Genomic DNA, 18,814 nt, shown 5'->3' with positions numbered 1-18,814 from the left:
GTTCAGCGTTACATTATATTGAAATCTTCAGTTTAGGAAAGAAATGGCTTTTTGAATTTAGGAGACAAATGGCTTTCCTGTTGTATCAGATCAGACTAGGGAGAAAGAAAAAATCATTCTCAGAGATACGGAGTACAATTAACTGTGCCTGAGATTAGGAAATCAACAGTGCTTTGCTGTTCACTACAGTCTGCTTTATCAATAGTTTGAATTTTTAAAAAATCTAGAATACTGTTGTTGTTTTCTGAATTTCAATAAAATTCCCAGAATGTGTACACACTCTCCATGACACAGTCACTAGCCATCTTCACTCAGTTCTCAAATAATGTTTTATTTCCATGAAAATTGCTGTAGATTTTCTGTATCTGTTTTAATCTTAACCATTCCTTGTTATTTTAGACTATGTATTTACAACATCTTTTTCTGTAAATATTCATTAATAGTATCTTTGAAATTAATTTTTCCTCAGTAATCATTCTATTATTTGCATATTTCTCATCTATAACCTGTTTCTTTTCCTCATTCTGCCAAGCATTCTTTTTCATACTTTCTTTTAGCATAACTCCACACACTTCCCTAGCACTCTGTAGCATCATTCTTTTCACCCTGTTCCATGGAGCAATATCCGTTTCCTTTTGTCCATGTTCTATTCATTTTCTTGGGAGATTAATTTATCTTCTAATTCTTTTTTCATATTGGATTCTTATTTTCTCTTCCTGCAGTCATTCTATTTTCACTGTACTTTCAGTGTTTTTGTGCTTTACCTTGTCCATTTTTAAAAACGTCTTTACATAAATGTCTCGATTGAAGAAAATCAAATCAATTGACTACATTCTCCTATACTGCCCTTGTTATTCACAAAAAGATATAATTTTCCTTTTCCTGCTAGCTCACCATGGGATTTTAGAAGATAACAACCTCCATCTTCCAGCAGCTTAAGTCATGGGCAGTCTCCAAGAGTGTCACAAAATTCTGTGCAATTACAATTGCATATCATTCAAGGATTGTGTAATTGCTGTAGACTCCAGTGTTCCTCATCTCAAATATTCTAGGCAGAATCTTACCCATTTTTCCTCTCACATCATATTGTATTTATCTGTGATGGAATGGTTTGGTGATTCTGTCTTGTGGTTGAAAGCTAATAAAAGCTACTGAACTAGACCTGTACTGTCTTGTGGAGTTCTTTGGGCTGAACCTGACATCAATCTCACCAGACTGAATCTAAACTTCCCAAGCCAGCAAGCAAACGCCTCAAATTCCTTAGGGTGGTGCCAGTCTCATCCTCTTAACCTTCCCACGCTCCTGCTGGGGGCTAAGGAAATGCTTATCTCCCCGAGCGCGGCCTTCATCAAACCATTCCATCACATTATCTGAGATATTCTATACAAAATTGTTAAATTTTGTAATTGTTAAATTTCCACTTCAGTTTTTTAATTGTTTGTATATTGAAACACAGAATTATTTCTAATTAACAGGTAAGCCTTTAAGCCTCTCTAAATAATTTAGATTCATTTTTTTATTTAAGGCATTTAGTCTTTTTTTTATTTCTTAGCAATCCACTTATTTACTTTTGTATTTTACTTTTCTGTTTGAATTCTGTCCTGGAACACTATTTTAATTTGGTCATTGACTGTAATAAAGTTATAGTTAAGCACACTTTCTCAAGTTTTACTCTTAACATGTCTGTCTCATATTCACCCTTGCATTCTTCACAAATTGTCTCAATATTTAATTAAAAATATTAAAAATGTATTCATTCCTTTTTCATGGATACACATTAATAGATTAATGCTTAGACAACCTATTTAAACCAGGCCTTCTTCAAAGCATATACTGGCCAAAAAACCACAATTTTCATTCATTCATTCATTCATTCATTCTGCAAATAACCCATTCAATTTCTGTATGTTTTATCTCTATTCTCACCCATCCACAAATATCACATTAATAGAATTATTTTGCCCTGGATTTCATTCATTCACACTCCTTTACCTGGATCACATTCAGTTTATTATGTTTCACAGCTTTTCTCAAAATTTATACCTGATTCTTCCATTATCATAATTCAGTGGAACATAACAAGCCATTGTCACCAGGCTAAGAGTATCTACTTCCATACATTCCCACAACAATCCAGATGATATCAGATTAGATTAATTTTATTACAGTGTTTAGCCATCAAATAAAACAAAGATAAAAGGGGAAAAGTATCAAAATATATAAACACAAATAAGCATATGCAGCAGTCCTAACCCTAACCCTAGTTGACATTAGTTTGTACTTCCTGACATTTCTTATGCCCCTTTCATTCAAAATTAAACATATACTTTAGTTGCATTCATTTATGCTGTAGCTCCACTCCACAAGTTCATTTTAGTGGTTAATTCAGGGTCATTTACTTCTCTTATGTCCCAGGTCACTATTTTCCGTATGCCATGGTTTTTACCAAATAGGCCCCTAAATATTGATCCCTGCTGTTCATCATAACTTTAGGTAGTCTTTCACATAATGTTTTATATAATATGGAGAAATGCAGATTAAATTGCCACCCTTATTCATACTGGTACCATATACAGCATTCCCTGTTAATAGTAAGATAGTATTGGTTAGTTTTGACATATTTTGACCAGTGTGCCACAAGCCCAACAATCTAGTTTTATCCAAACATGCTCATGTTATTCTATGCATTATAGGTTGACTAATATAGAGACTACCCTGCAAGCCAGCATTCTGTTGCTTATATCCTACCAACTAAGAAGTACATGAAGTGTATTGTCACACTGAAGTTACTTGAAATTAATTTCAGGGTTTGTTTGCTTAATTGCCATGAGTGAAAGTTGGTAATTCTTTGTTAGAAATATCCAACTCATTAACACAGTCCATTTCTAAGCATACCTTAGCCAAAGAGCCAAATCTGCACTGTCATATCTCATTAGTGTTGACTGCTTTACTCAAGGTACATGTGACGTTGCTGGACTCTTGACAATACAGTGGAACCTCGGTTTACGAACTTAATTCGTTCCGCGACTCTGGTCGCAACTCGAATTGGTCGCAACCCGAAGCAAATTTTCCTATAAGGTTCAATGTAATTACCATTAATCCATTCTGGCGTGGAGGACAAGGAGGCGGCTATTGCTTGGAGGGAGAGTCCCCCTCCCTACAACCACGTGTCAGGGGCGGAAAATGGCCGCGGACCATGTGTCAGGGGCGGAAAAATGGCTGTGGACCACGTGTCACGGGAGGGAAAATGGCCACGTATCCTGTTCGTACCCCGAGGCGGAGTTCGCAAACCGAAGCAAAATTTTGCGGCCGGAGCTGATCGTAACCCGAAAAGTTCGTTAACAGAAGCGTTCGTAACCCGAAGTTCCACTGTACAGTATTTCTGCTCACATATATTTCCTCTCCCTCTGTTTGAGGTTAGTTGTTTCAAGCAATCAGGATTTCCGTGCATAACCAAGTATTGTACACTATCTTTCAGAATTGTAAGAAAATAGTATTTTCTAGCATCTTCTATTGCTCTCACAGTTGTATACCTTCTATTTTCTAGCATCTTCTATTGCTCTCACAGTTGTATACCTTCTATTTTCTAGCATCTTCTATTGCTCTCACAGTATACCTTCTGTTCATGTTCACAGCTGATCGTGCACTTTTTTGTCTGCCATGTCCTTACTTTGCAGTTACTGGAATATGATTGCTGCTCACAGAAGGAGCTATAATATTCTTATCCAGGATGTCATGAGAACAGGTCTGAATTGCTTTATGTTCATATTAGAGATATGCTCTTAAGAGATAAGCATCAGAAGCATAGTAACAAGAAAAAAATCAGGCACCAGAAATAATACTGTCTTTGTAGGGATAACAGATAGAAAATAAAGTCTGATCATTTCACTTTTTCAGGTCTGCACAGCCTAGTGAAATTAACTTCCATAAGTATGCATAGGGAATGTTGTTTCTTGAAGAAAAAACAACCCACCACAAAACAACATTGTTTCTTTCATTTTTATTTACCCTTTCTTTAGGAAGCTCAGAGCAGATCCTCCTTCACTACTGTATTTTTCTCACAATAACCATGTGAAATTGGTTAGATTGTGACAAAGTGAGCTGTATGGTTGAACAGAAATGCATTTTGTAACTAGTTTTCTACATAGCCCAGGAAGACAAGATCATATAACTTGACTATAGGTAATTTAGTGACCAAGCCATCAGAGAGTAAAAGGAAAAACTACAATGTTTTGTATTGCATGAGTTGTAGACATCTGATTACAGAATTTTATTATTATTTAATATTCTTCAGATTTGTATTCCACCTTTCCTCCATGAACTCAAAGCAGAATGCATTGTACTCATTGCTCCCAAGTTTTTCCCCACAACAACAATTCTTTGTAGCAAATTGATAATCTATGGACCCACATCACTGAGTGAATTTTCATGGCTAAGGATGGATTTAGACTTGGGTCTCCCTTGTCTTAGTCCAACATTTCATAAAAACACTGACTTTAATTAAAGTATTAACAAATAGAGCTCTTTGTTGCTTTATAAAAATTATGCAGAAATGAATAATTATAAAACAGTGTTCAATCAGTTCATCCTTTTTTTTCTTTGATTGTTACTGAATTACATACACAGTTTCACCTTAAATAAAATTGCATCTCTTATCATGTGCTCATTTGTTTAAAGAAAAAATAACTGGCAATATCCACACATAGAATGTGAAATATAGGAAAGCTATATATGATTTTATGTTGACTTGGGCTATCAGTATAAGCCAGAAGAAAAGAAGAATGTATCTGAAGGAATTAAATGTACTAGTTACACACTAATTAAATGTACTACTTTTTTTCTTTTTTTGCTAAGAAATGTTGCCTCCATATATTGGGGGGGAAAATCCCTCTCTTTGATGAAATTTGTGGGATAGATATTATTTACTTCTCAATTTTGGCACTGTGTATTAATTATCCATTCTTCATGTTTTTCAATAATAGTAATAGTTGTGAATTTTAATTGAGGTCACCCTTGCTCTAATTTAACAGTAGCTACTACATTACAAAGAAAGTCTTTGGAGTTTTGATCTGGAATATTCTCCTCTTTAAAAATGCATGCTGAGATCTAGCAAGGTAGCAATCTTCAGAAGTATCTGACATTGTCAGAAAGATCTGATGGGTTGAAAATTGCCAGGGCTTGTCAGCACTCAAGGTATCTTCAAAGGCACACTGATTCCCAAGTATGATGTTCATTGGATGTTTGTGATAGCTGAAGAGATAATTGCTGAGTGCTGACATTTGACATTCTTATTGACTTTCCTAAGAGTAGAAAAGCTATATTTGAATTCTCCTTACAACATTTACAATTTTAATATTAAATATAATGCAGTTTCAGAAAACATGATTAAAATAATGATGCTTTAGACTTCGTCATTCTTGTGATTTTGTCAATGAATAAATCAAGTCAGTAGGTTTCATTGATGGGACCATGTGTTATTGTTTTTTTTATCTCCACTTTTTCCACACTTTCAAACTTCTGTGTGAAATTTCTGGGGGAACTCATACACTTATGGAACTTTTATTTAGTATGCTTGATGTTATATACCCTTTCTAACATCTTCATGTGGACGCTACGAACATTGTAAAGTGGTGATAGAACAAAATGAGGATGAACAAATTGAAACTACATTTTGTAGGTCAAAGACTCTGCAATTTCATGGAGAAGCTGTCTGTATAGGGTTGCATACCTTTTAAGAAATGAATCTGGATTTTTTTTAACCTTGACATCGGTATTAGAAGATTAGACATCAGCTGTGGATAGGAGTACTTATTTTCATTTGGGATAATCTACTGTATTATCCCAAATAATAGACCACCATCCTCTGATGGTGAAAAAAAAGAAGTGGAAATTAAAAAAGAAAGAAAGAAAATAGTGATACTCTAAACTCTAAATGGGTGAGAATCTGACTATTTGAAAGGATCATCTCCTCCTCCTTCTGGTCTTCAGAGGCAAAACCGATAACAATGCATAAAAGGTTAAGGTCATCCTGCCCTGAGATGTTAATCTGTCTTGTTTGTTAATCTATGTTCCACTGAGATTAAACAGTAAATTGTGAGTAAACTCTGGCTGCTTCATGTTATTTATTAGAACATTAACTTTTGTTCTTCTTTTTAAGCTTCTTTCAGGTTATTGTGTTTTAAGTTCAGGGTATTATTTTTGTACTTTGCAAGCCATTTTGAACAGCTCTTTTGGATAGGAAAATTAAGACATTTCTTAATTTTAATTAAAAATTAATTTCTTAGATAGAACAATATATTCTACAATTTTATGAAGATATGGAAATTAAACATTGGAAACTTGTTTTACGTTGGACATGCCTAATGAAATCTTGTCAGTAGATTTGTATTGTATTTGTATTGATAAATATATATTACATTATTTAATATATTTAAATATATTTAAATTTACTTTTAAAATATATTAATATCTATTTCTTTTTAAACAACCAATTTCCAGCCCTCCAGCCTATTCTCCAGTCTTACTCTTCATAACTATGCATCACAAATAACTTGTCTATTAAGAGCTTTTTGGTATTCTAGCTGAATATGGGCTCCTGTGATTTGTTTCTTATATTCATCTGCATATCCCTTTTCCACATACTAATATTCCACACACTAATATTTCGAGCCCAGAGAGAAGTTTAGAATAAGGCTTGCTGTCACCTCACTTAAAAAAAAAAACAACGCCAGGGCCCTGTGCATACCTGTAATCAAGACGAATCCACAAATATTTTTCATCATACCAATGTAATGAAAGGGCTTAATTGTATATTTAATTCATTTTGAAAACATTTTAGCACTGGATCTTTATTGTCTTCTTTCTTGCTCTCTCTCTTTCTCTGTTTCTTTTTCCCCTCTCTCCCACCCCTCCACCCACCCCTCCTCCACACATACACACACACACAAACACACACACACACGAGCTACTGAGAATCTATTACACTGGAATCAGAAGAAACAACACCTGAAACAAAGGAGAATATATTTGTTTCCAAGGGCTGGAAATACCCCTTCATACACACAAGAGACCTCTTACATCCATATATTGTATACCTTGTTTATCCTTATTAACACCATTCTAAAGAACCAGTTGGTGGATTTGTTTTCCATTAATTCTTCTTTTATTTTTATTTCTTCCTTTTTATTATTTATTTGTACTTTTTGTTATGGTCTGTCTATTTATTGCAAGTGTGTACAGGGTGCAATCCAACCAAAATATGTATATGAAAATCAAATAAAAGAAAAATCACCTTGTACAAAATGTATCATCCCTCTAAAGACTGCAGATAAAAAAACAGCAATACAGGAATATGTGAAGTGAATGATAAAGTAGATTATAAATGTACAATTTTAAAAAAAATCTAGAAAACAATTTTATGTAGCTGAAGGATTGCTTGCTCTATTATAGTAGCCTATCACAACTCACTAATTTTAATTTCTAGGCAGCTTTTAAGGTCAGAACGTTTTATATGAAAAATAGTCCATCTTGGATTATATTTCAGCAAAGTACCAATGGGGTCAGATTTGTTCACGTTCTGCATTGTCATATTCCAATCCACCTCTAAAAAAATGGAACAATATGATTTTGTTGATATGAGTTTTGAGAATTCCATGGAAAAAAAAGTCATAATAGAGTTGGGAATGAATCCTGAGCTTCTGAAATGTATTTTCCTGTGATAAGAAACTGTCCTTTTCAATAATTTGCAAGAGAGTTAATACAGTCTGTGTTATTAAATGAAACATGCATAAACAAACAACAGCAGCAATCAGATTTGGCAATTTGCAGTCCATGCTCAGTTCAATTTAGGAAAACAAATCAGAATAGAAGAATCTGTCAGAATTATTTAAACAGAATTCAGCACATCCACCGATCCACCCTATTTGAGAAACACAACGTTTAATTTGACTGCAAAACTGTGTAAGTCTGAGGGAAAAGTATACACCAGCCTTTCCTCTGTTACTGGGGAAAGAAAGAGTGGAGTTGGGACAAGTTCCTTTATTCTCTTGTCTAGTCTGGGGAGGTGGCCTGAATGAGCCATGAAATGAATTGTGTAGGTCTTTCTCCCTATCATCCATATTCTACTTTCCAGCACAGTTGTCAGGGACTATGATTTAGATTTTAATATTCTGCCTTCCCATTTCATGTTAGAGAAGCCAAGTTATAAACACAGAAATAGGAAAGAAGAATTCAAGCAGCAGTATGAATGTATGTATAATGTTTTGAGCAAGACTGCAGATGGACAATACAAGGCCTACATAATGCATTCATTGCTATAGGCAGCGTTGTGCTTCTTCTAGTTCTTTTTAGAATAGTGGGTCCTTTTGGAAGACAAAATGTTGTCCCTGTCTTCAACAAAGAGAAGAAGGACATCCAGTCAACTTGACATTTATACTGGGCAAAATCTTTGAGCAGATTATCAAACAGCATATTTGTGACCTCTCAGATAGGAATGTAACAATTAAAAAGAGTCAACATGAGTTTGTCACAAACAAGTCATATCAGACTAATCTTATTTCCTTTTCTAACAGTCACTAGCTCAACAGATTGAGATAACATATGGTTATAGTGTACCTTGACCCCAGCAAAGCATCCAACAAAGCTTCTCATGATAATAATTTTTTAAAAATACCATTAATAAAATAATAAATTATGGGTGAAATGATGCATCTATTAGATGGATTCGTAATTGGTCAAATGGCTACATCCAGAGAATATTCATAAATGGTAGTACATCAAATTGGAGGGTGCTACTGAATGGAGTATTTCAAGGTTCAGTCCTTGGATGAAGGGACTGAGGGGATGATTATAAAATTGCAAATGGAAAAACTAGTGGGAGTGACTAGCACTTTAAAAGAGAAAGAGAAGATTCAATAAGACTTAGATCTTAACAGTGGGCTCAAACAAACAGGATGAAATTTAACAGAAATATAATGTCCTGCATCTGGGAGTAAAAAATAAAAGGCACAAGTATAGGATTGAAGGGGTGGGAGGTGAGAAGAGACCTGACTTGGTAACAATACCTGCATATTCTACTAGATTGTAAGTGAGCATTTGTCAATAGTGTGATGCACTATTGACTACTTAAATGCTAAAATGGCAAATGGTGTTTGGGAAATACTAACAGGAGCATAGAGTCCACATCATAGGATTATCCCACTCTACTCTGCCTTAGAATAGCAGGCCTCTCTTGGAATATTGTTTCTGTTCTTGACACTGCAATCCAAAAAAGGCATTGAAAAATTGGTGTGACTTCAGAGGATGGCTACCAAAGTGGTGAGGAATGTTTAAAGTAGCTGAAGATGTTTAGCACACAGAAAAGAAGATTGCGGGAATATAGAGTAACAGTTGTTAGATATATGAAAGGGAGGAAGTGGAAATGTCACCCCTGAAGACAGACCTGTGACCACTGGGTTGAAACTACAGGTAATTAGATTCAGGTTTGATATTAGGAGGAATTAAGAGTTGTCTGCCAATGAAATAAACTCCTCATGAAGTGGTATGTGCCCTTTCATTGGAGGTTCTCAGAGGCTGGCTAGCTATCTGTCCAAAATGTTTTAGACCAGTGTTTCTCAACTTTAGCAACTTTAAGATATGTGGACTTCAACATGGCTGGCTGGGGAATTCTGGGAGTTGAAGTCCACATATCTTAAAGTTCCCAAGGTTGAGAAACACTGCTTTAGACGATCCTGCATTGAGCAGGTCTTTGGATTAGATGACTTCTAAGGTCATTTCCATCTCTTTGATTCTATTATTTTCTAACAGTAGGTTTTTTCCCCTTCTGTCTTCTTCCTATTCGTTATAATCTCTCTTACTATCCCTTTATTTCTGCATTTCTTTACAGACTAGCAGGAACTGAAACAATACAATAGAATTCTAAGAATCCAAGCTTCCCATTTTGCAAGATCCTAGGCTACATTATTTTAGGAATGCACACACACACACACACACACATATGGGTGTGCATGTGTGTGTGCATCAAAAACAGAGAAGCAAGTAAAAAATTGTATGATTGTATCACTTGTATTGCTCAGAATTTGAAAAATGAAGAACAAGTCCATGTTACTATAACACTCATAGACCAAAATTATATAGTTTGTATCCCATCAACTTCACTGTAGTCAGCTTGTAATATATTGTTGTCTGCCAGATACACATCCTCCTGTGTAGCTTATTTGACATTTCAGGAAAACAGCAACATCAGGAGTTTTGTCAAGCTTTTGGTTTGTTGGGTTAGATGGATCAAATTTTTCTCAGATTCATCATATTCAGTGAAAAATATCTCTTGACTGTAGTTTCCCCTTTAAAATTAATAAAACACTGTCAAATATTTTACTTTTTTGTGATTACTGAGATAAACAAAAAGAAATCCTTCCCATTATTTTGTTTAGAACGAGTTGCCTTAATGCCAAATGGGTAAATTTCTTCACTTTTAAAATCTTTCTGATGGAAATTTGGAATGGCAATTAAAATTACTTTCAGCAGTCAATACTCCATCATACCCTTAGCTGCTTGTCTGCCTGGTGTCAGAAATCAATAATGTTATTTTTGGGAATAGGGGAGAAAAACCCAGGCAATTATGAAAGAAGAAAGCCACAATCAAAATTCAAAGTTCACACATGGTCACACTGAATTATTAAACAACCTAATTTTGAAACTTCAGAAATACTGTCAACTCTCAGGCATTTGCATTTTACTGTCAGACATAAATAACTGATATAGTAGAAAACATCTGAAATTCATATTTTCAAAGCTTTTTAAAATTATTATTTGATTTATTTTTCTTGTTATTTATTAGACTATAGTAAAAAGCTCATATCTCATATTTGGATAGGAAAATAGTCTGAACATTGAAATGATGGAGAGATAAAAAAGCTATGATGTGATGATGGATAAGATGGAAATATGAAAATTATGAATAGAGGAGACAATCTGACTATTCCCACCTCACCACTACAATGATGCTGTACAGAATGCCACACAGAAACAGCACATTCTATTTCAGAAATAATCATTCTCTGAGATTATCATCAATTGTTTTTGAATATTTTATTGTACAGTATTTTCTTCCTTTGGGAAGGATGGTGGACTGTTGTAAGCACTGTTATGCTTTTACCAGATAGGCTTCTCACAATCCTTCATTCTGTTTGCAAGCTACTCTTTGGGACAAAATTGTTGGAATGGCAGATTCCAAAGCTATTCTAGTTTTATCATCTTCTGTGCTTTTCAAAGCTCCTATCTTGTTCCAGAAGTTGTCTGGAAGTCCCTTTGTCCCTCCTCTAGCACAGACACGGTCTCTATCTCAAGCTGTAAGTCTCCTGCCCTCTTCCACACTGCTCTCAGCATTGAGGAAATCACTTGATTCTCAGCCAAAGCCTCCATTAGAACGGACTGCCCATTCAGTCTCAATCAGGACAAAGGACTGGACAGGCAAATGACAGCATGCAAGGACCATTTTGTAAACTAATTCAAAAATGGTCTGTATTTGTAACATTTCAAGATAGAAAAGTATTGAATTTACTAAGAGTTTGCTCTTCCAGCTAGATGGAAGTGGCATTCAGCTAAAGCAGATAAACAAATACCCCTTTAATTAGCAGCCTCTTAACTTTGATCTTTGGATCCTCTTCTCCCTCTTTGGAATCTGCAACAGTTAGACATAATCCTGTGCCATACTACCTTTTTTTATGAATACCAACCTCCTCCTCTATAAACAATAGGAGCCAAACTTGAACTTGGTTCAAAATCATGCTTACACGCTTCCTTTACCAGCCTATCTGGTAAAAGCATAGCAGTGCTTACAACAGTCCACCATCCTTCCCAAAGGAAGAAGCCACATCTATGTGTGAAGTTACTAGCTTGCAAGTGCTCTTCATTTTTTTCAGTATTTCTGAAAACGAACTGTCATTTCAATGTTAAAAAAAATTTTTTTTTCACACAATGTATAATTAATTGGAGACTCAGTACTACAAGTGTCTTCATGTTTAAGAAGGGTGGGCCCATGTTCTTGAGATCTTTTGTAGACACACTGCCCTAGCCATCTCAGGCTTAATTCACCCAAATAATCTACTACAATAAAGGGCCATTAGGGATTAATCTAACTGGATATTTCAAATTACAACTTTGGTATCTTCCAATTTCCAGCTCATGAAAATGGGAATGTTTTCTGTTTGTGCAGCATCTCAACTTTAGTGACAATTAGGAATTATCTACCTATGGAAAATGGTGGAGTGGGGTTTTTTCCCCCCTCTAATTTAATCCTTAAATGTGAAAATAAATTAGAGGTTTAACAACCATTTCACATTCTTCATAGAAACCATTATACTCAAAGAACCATGCATTCAGCAGAAAGCTGAAACCTATCATGCTTTTCACAGTCACAGTGCATAATTTACCTATGCAAGTGTCTTAAATGCAGAATTAAAATATAATCTGTGAAGTGTCCCTAAGTATGTTCATTGTGTATGTCTCTTGGTATATAAATTCACAAAGATCTTCATTATCTGTTCTGGTTGTTTGTTGCCATTTAAAGATGCTAAGCAGTATACATTCAAGGAATATGGTTGTAAATTGCTGTAGTGTTGTGGGGAGTAGTAATCCTGTGCATTACGAAGTATTACACTGTTCCCGGAGACATTGGCAGAGCTACCATTAAGCTCATTATCAATACTGTAAAGTTTTTTTCATCTTTGCAACTCTAAAAAAACATTTTAAAAAATCACTTTCAGCATTTGGCTGTTTTTTCTTCCTGGATCACATTTGTCCATTTACATTTGAAATTTAAAACTATTACCTCAACAGCAGTGTTAAATGATGCAAACCTCTTCATATATTTACCAGTTAGATAAGAAGAAAAACACACTTCATTGCATAGCTTGTACAAGTTACTGATCCCCTTTGCCTGTCATATAATTGCCGAACACATAACTGAAAACATTTTTCTGTGCGTTGTGTTGGCGTGAATCATTAATTTGCAAAGATCTGTGCTTTGTAAATGATTTTTTAAATAACTTGAAGTGTAGAATGATTGAAGTATTAAGAGTAAATATGTAGGAGATAATTTGAAAAGCCTGCTAATGTAAAACAAAGATTTTAATTGCCCTTGATGGGTGATGCTTAACAGCTTTCAAATTTACACCATGTCCTTTCAGACAGATTCAAGGAAGAGTAATATACTATGTAAGTGCCTGGACAATGCAGAGGTTTCAAGTGTATTTGAAATATGCTTCAACTAGAAAGGATGAATAATTTTCAAAACATGTTGGAGGCAGAAACGAAAGTCTTAGGCAGCGACAGAATACTTAAACAGCAAAACCCTGGACAATGTGAAAAGGTCAAGAAGCTGCCAAAACATTTTGGCAAAGTTTTAAATTTCCCATTCTGAGAGACATAGAGAAGAATTCTTGGTACTATTTATGGCTGTGCATTTTTAAGCATATATTAACAAATTACAAAGGCATACAGTGATTTTTATTTAGGCTATTAACTAAATGTATTTGACTAATTTTATATGTATTTGTATACAGTACTGTGCAAAAGTTTTAGGCAGATGTGAAAAAATGCTGTAAAGTAAGAATGCTTTCAAAAATATATATTGTAATTGTTCCTGTTTATCAATTTACAAAATGCAAAGTGAGCAAACAGAAGAGAAATCCAAATCAAATCAATATTTGGTGTGACCACCCTTTGCCTTCAAAACAGCATCAATTCTTCTAGGTACACTCACACACAGTTTTTGAAGGAACTTGGCAGGTAGATTGTTCCAAACATCTTGGAGAACTAACCACAGATCTCCTGTGGATGTCGGCTGCCTCAAATCCTTCTGTCTCTTCATGTAATCCCAGACAGACATGATGATGTTGAGATCAGGGCTCTGTGGGGGCCAAACCATCACTTCCAGGGTTCCTTGTTCTTCTTTACACTGAAGATAGTTCTTAATGACATTGGCTGTATGTTTGGGGTCATTGTTCTGCTGCAGAATAAATTTGGGGCCAATCACACACCTCCCTGATGGTATGGCACGATGGATAAGTATCTGCCTGTATTTCTCAGCATTGAGGACACCATTGATCCTGACCAAATCTCCAACTCCATTTGCAGAAATGCAGCCCCAAACGTGCAAGGAACCTCCACCATGCTTCACTGTTGCCCGCAGACATTCATTATTGTACCACTTTCCAGCCCTTCGCCAAACAAACTGCCTCCTGCTACAGCCCAATATTTCAAATTTTGACTCATCAGTCCAGAGCACCTGCTGCCCTTTTTCTGCACCCCAGTCCCTATGTTTTTGTGCATAGTTGAGTCGCTTAGCCTTGTTTCCACATCAGAGGTATGGCTTTTTGGGCACAATTCTTCCATGAAGACCACTTCTGGCCAGACTTCTCCAGACAGTAGATGGGTATACCTGGGTGTTGCTGGTTTCCACCAGTCCTATGCTGATGGCACTCCTGGACATCTTCCAGTGTTGAAGGGAAGTAAGCATGGTGTGTCTTTCACCTGCTGCGTTGTTTCCATGGCTGACCATTGCATCTACGGTCCTCAGCATTGCCCATTTCTTTGTGCTTCATCAAAAGAGCTTGAACAGCACATCTTGAAACCCCAGTCTGCTTTGAAATTTTTGCCTGGGAGAGACCTTGCTGATGCAGTAGAACTACCTTGTGTCTTGTTGCTGTGCTCAGTCTTGCCATGGTGTATGACCTGTGACATGAAACTGTCTTCCACAACCTCACCTTAGTAGGTGATTCTAATCCTACAAGATCCCTGACTTTGTGCAAGTGTACAAAGTGTGCAAGTATAAGAATTGATGCTGGTTTGAAGCCAAAGGGTGGTCACACCAAATATTGATTTGATTTGGATTTCTCTTATGTTCTTCGAATTTTGTAAATTGATAAACATAAACAATTACAATATATATTTTTGAAAGCATCTTACTTTACAGCATTTTTTCACACCTGCCTAAAACTTTTGCACAGTACTGTACATTTTTACTAATTAATTACAACTACAGTCCCAATATATTCACTTGCATTTGAAGAAATGTGGATCTTAGAAATAAATCTGGCCAAAGAAATGACCATTTAAAACAAAAAGAAAAAGCACTCAGGGACAGGGGTGATAGGAAAAGGAATTACATTTCAAGGTCAAAGAATTGGATATGGTGAATATCATGCCACAACATTTCTCGGATACCATAAAGTTAGTTGTTGCTTCCTTGTCTAAAATAGTATTGAAATTTATGTATTTGATTTGTAACCTCAAGGTCAAACCTCAAAAGTCAAACGAGATGCAACCATGGAGTTGTATTTAACAGTAGTTAAATTCAACTGGCTCAGTAAGTTACTATGTAAAGAAATGAAAATATTTGCAGTTCACATCTTGCAAGGTAATATTTGTGTGTAAATAAATTTGTTACTTAGTTATGATGACAGCTTCCTGACAACAACATCCATTTTTTTCCAGCGGTTCTGAGAGCATGTGCCGACGGAGGTGCTAATCATTTGTACTGTATCACAGAAGGAAACCGTGAAAGGTACACTTATAATAATATGTTCTAATAATTTGCAAGTTTTATCTTCATGAAGCATGTTGATTAAGTTTAAATTACTTTTCTAAGAATTTTTTCACTGTCTGATTTTTGTATAGTACCAGGCTACTGGTACCTCATAAAAATACATGGGATTACTTATCAAGTGCCTTGAGGTCATTATATTGTGTTTTCCCATTCCTACAAGAAAAATCATTGATGTGGAGCCATGGGCTGAAAAAATACACATTATAATACTGTCACAAAAAAGAAAACTCTACAATTCAACATAGAAATGTCATTTTTATATTGCAGGCCTATGATTCAAGTTTTAGCATCCCATTTCTTCACCTTACTCTATTAATTGATACTAACAGATTCTCAAGAAGTGAGACTCGGAAACAGTGGTTTAATATAATGATGATAATGCATGGTATAGTAAAAGGCAGACATCAAAGCACAAATATTAAATTGATTGCTTTTGAAGAAGCTTTTTCATCTTCTAGGACTGGAAAAGGTCTTGCGTAATGTGTGTTTTGTGTTTTGTTGTGCATTTAACAAATTGTTCTTTCCAGAGAGGGATGCTTTTCCTGTTAATATGTTGTTATACTTTGCTTCTTTCTATTTCACTCTTTATCTGATGAGTTCTTAACCAACAGGCTTAAGACCCAGAGAAGTAGTATAGGGGAAAGCTCCCTCAACTTGAGCTTGAATGCTGGTGATGTCATGGATACATTCATGTTGTTTCCTTGGCCACAGTATGGAAGTGATTTGCCGGTGCATGTTTTTCTATCTACTCTATAGCCCCAAGTTCTCCAGTGGTCTCCCATCCAAATACTATGTCGACTTGATTGTACTTAGCTTCCAAATTCAGGAAAACTCTGGCAGACGTTACTCCCTGCTGAGAAAGGAAGTATAGTAGATAATAAGAAGAAATAGTAGGCGGTATAGCAGATAATAGGGAAAGTTGGCAGTTGCTTTCTGTACCCAGTTTTAATTGCCAAGCAATTTAAAATGTTATTTAAATTCTCATAGAGGACTATAGATAAAGAACCACAGCTTTTATCATCCTAGTACTCTGGTTTGCATAACAGCTCTCTATAACAATAATGATTTGTCCCAAAGAAGTGCTACTCCTGTGGAAAAGATATGCATGTCTTGCAGTGCAGCCTCTAGAAGCACAAAAATATGTGTAAAAAAGAATCCCTGCATCTTACTTGATGATTTTCAGAAGCTTTGGGTCTCTGTATAATTTGGCATTTTGATTTTGATTCTCTGTTATTGTCTGGAACAGAGTTAGAGCCATGGCTTGAATCATCAACCCTTTTTTTAATAGAACTTGGGTAATATAATTAACTCCACCTGCTGAATCATTCATATACAAGTCAAGATACAACCAAAATGCTTTTTGTGTGACAGCAGCAGTGGATTGGCCGGAGGCTTTCCTTATGCATTTTCTTGGTGGTTGCTTGATTGGTTAGTTTATGGGAATGAGCAACTTACACCATGTTTTCCTGTCTCCTAGGATCTTACATTCTATGGATTTATTATGCAATTCAGCCATTCATTTCAAAGATCCTGATGTCTGTCCAACTTTGTACTGTATCTCTGCCACTGTTCTTCCTTTATGTGTTTTTTTTTTTTCTCTTCAGTTCTGTTCCCTGAACAGCCTAAAAATGAAATCCAGTGTCAGAGGAGAAGTGGCTTTAAAAAATCCAACTTCTACCTCAGTGACAGTTCAACAAGCCCTGATAATAATCATATTAGGTACTGGTTGTTTCCGTCTTAGCCAGAGCAGATGTGGAACGAGATAGCGAAAAACCACATGATGGTGCCAGGAAAAGAAATGGTTCAGCAGCACATGTGGAACGTTACAGTGAAGATTAGCATGACCCTAGACAAGGATGACTTTATTTACATGAAAGGATGATGTGCCCCCCCCAATAGATGTGCATTTTCTGAAAATGCTTGTGCATTTTACTAGTAATGTGGGGGTGATGTCATATTACATTCTCTGAGAAGGAGATGCTTCTCAGTGGGTAAAGGATAGGAGGTGGAAAAATAATAGCAAATAGCAGACACAGAGGCAACAGAGACATAGAATGGTGCTGCCCTCAGTTGAAGGGGAAGAGGCAATGAGTATACTACTTATGTCCTCTTGTCATCCCTTTTGCCTTACAAAAGTCAGTGTACCATCTTAATTGACAGAGAAGTTATCCAATGCAGCCACTCACCCTCTTACACATGGAGGGGAACTAGAGGAGAATAAGGCTACAAAAGTGCTGACTGAGCAGCCAAGCAGTGCTAAGCATACTTACTTGGAAATAAAGAGTCACTAAGTGAATTGGGATTTATTAAGAATAAACATGTATATATTATCTTATCCCCCCCGCCCAAGTCATGTTGCCTCATCATGGTGGTGGTGGTGGGTGTTTCTTGGAGGGAAGAGCAAAGAACTCCAGGAGTGTATGCCAAAACTATATAATCTGGCAGGGTCACCCAAGGTGTGAAGGTCATCCCAGCTACCCACCTAAAGCAAGCAGGCCGCTTTTATAGGGAGCAGTATTGCTGAGGAGAAGGCAATGGTGTACCACTCCTGTATTTTATGAAGAAAACTACATGGATAAACAGTATAAAAAGATTGGTGATATAGTGCCTGATTATGGGCCCCTTGAGTCAGATGGCATTCAACATGCTACTGAAGAAGAGCTTTCGGAGTACTAGTAATGTTTATGATGTGGCTAGATTAAAGCACATCTCGTTATTTTCTTAGAAAAGAAAATTCAAAGATGCAAAGACAGAATTACAGTGGGAACATGGAACATAAGAAGCATGAACATAGAAAAGCTCAATACAGTGAAGTATGAAATTTATCAACTAGAAATTGACATCATAAGCATCAATGAATTGAAATGGATTGGAATTAGATACTTTCAGTCTGAAGATCATACTGTTTCCTACCCAGGACCTGAAAAACAAAGAAGGAGTGGCATTGCTTTCATAATCAGAAAGGATACAGCAAGAACAATACTTGGCTACAGTGCAATCAATGACCCAATAATATCAATTACACTATGTTGACAACCTTTTATTATGACAGTTACCTGTGTTCCAACTACTGATGCAGAAGAAGAAGAGATTGATTATGGTCACACATTCAATTTGAATCAACAGAACAAGTAAGATGTGTTGCTTGTGGTTGCAGGTTGGAATGCCAAAGTTGGAAATATTAAGAAGAAAACTGTATCTGGACCG

General features: G+C 35.9%; 1 protein-coding gene across 1 annotated transcript in view; it reads left to right on the top strand.

Annotated features, from left to right (window-relative positions):
• Nucleotides 1-18,814, top strand: part of TPK1 (thiamin pyrophosphokinase 1) — a 293,030-nt gene that overhangs the window by 119,868 nt on the left and 154,348 nt on the right. Inside the window, exon 3 of the mRNA XM_088150863.1 lies at nucleotides 15,496-15,565. Within this exon, the coding sequence (XP_088006989.1) occupies nucleotides 15,496-15,565 (70 nt within the window). The remainder of the gene's footprint in view (nucleotides 1-15,495; nucleotides 15,566-18,814) is intronic.

The sequence above is a fragment of the Python bivittatus genome, unplaced genomic scaffold (assembly GCF_059951505.1).
Source record: "Python bivittatus isolate LINGU-HERP-01145 unplaced genomic scaffold, Pbiv_v1 ctg000610_np1212, whole genome shotgun sequence".
NCBI lineage: Eukaryota > Metazoa > Chordata > Lepidosauria > Squamata > Pythonidae > Python > Python bivittatus.
The sequence above is the reverse complement of the archived record's forward strand: the minus strand, read 5'-3'. Positions and strand labels throughout refer to the sequence as shown.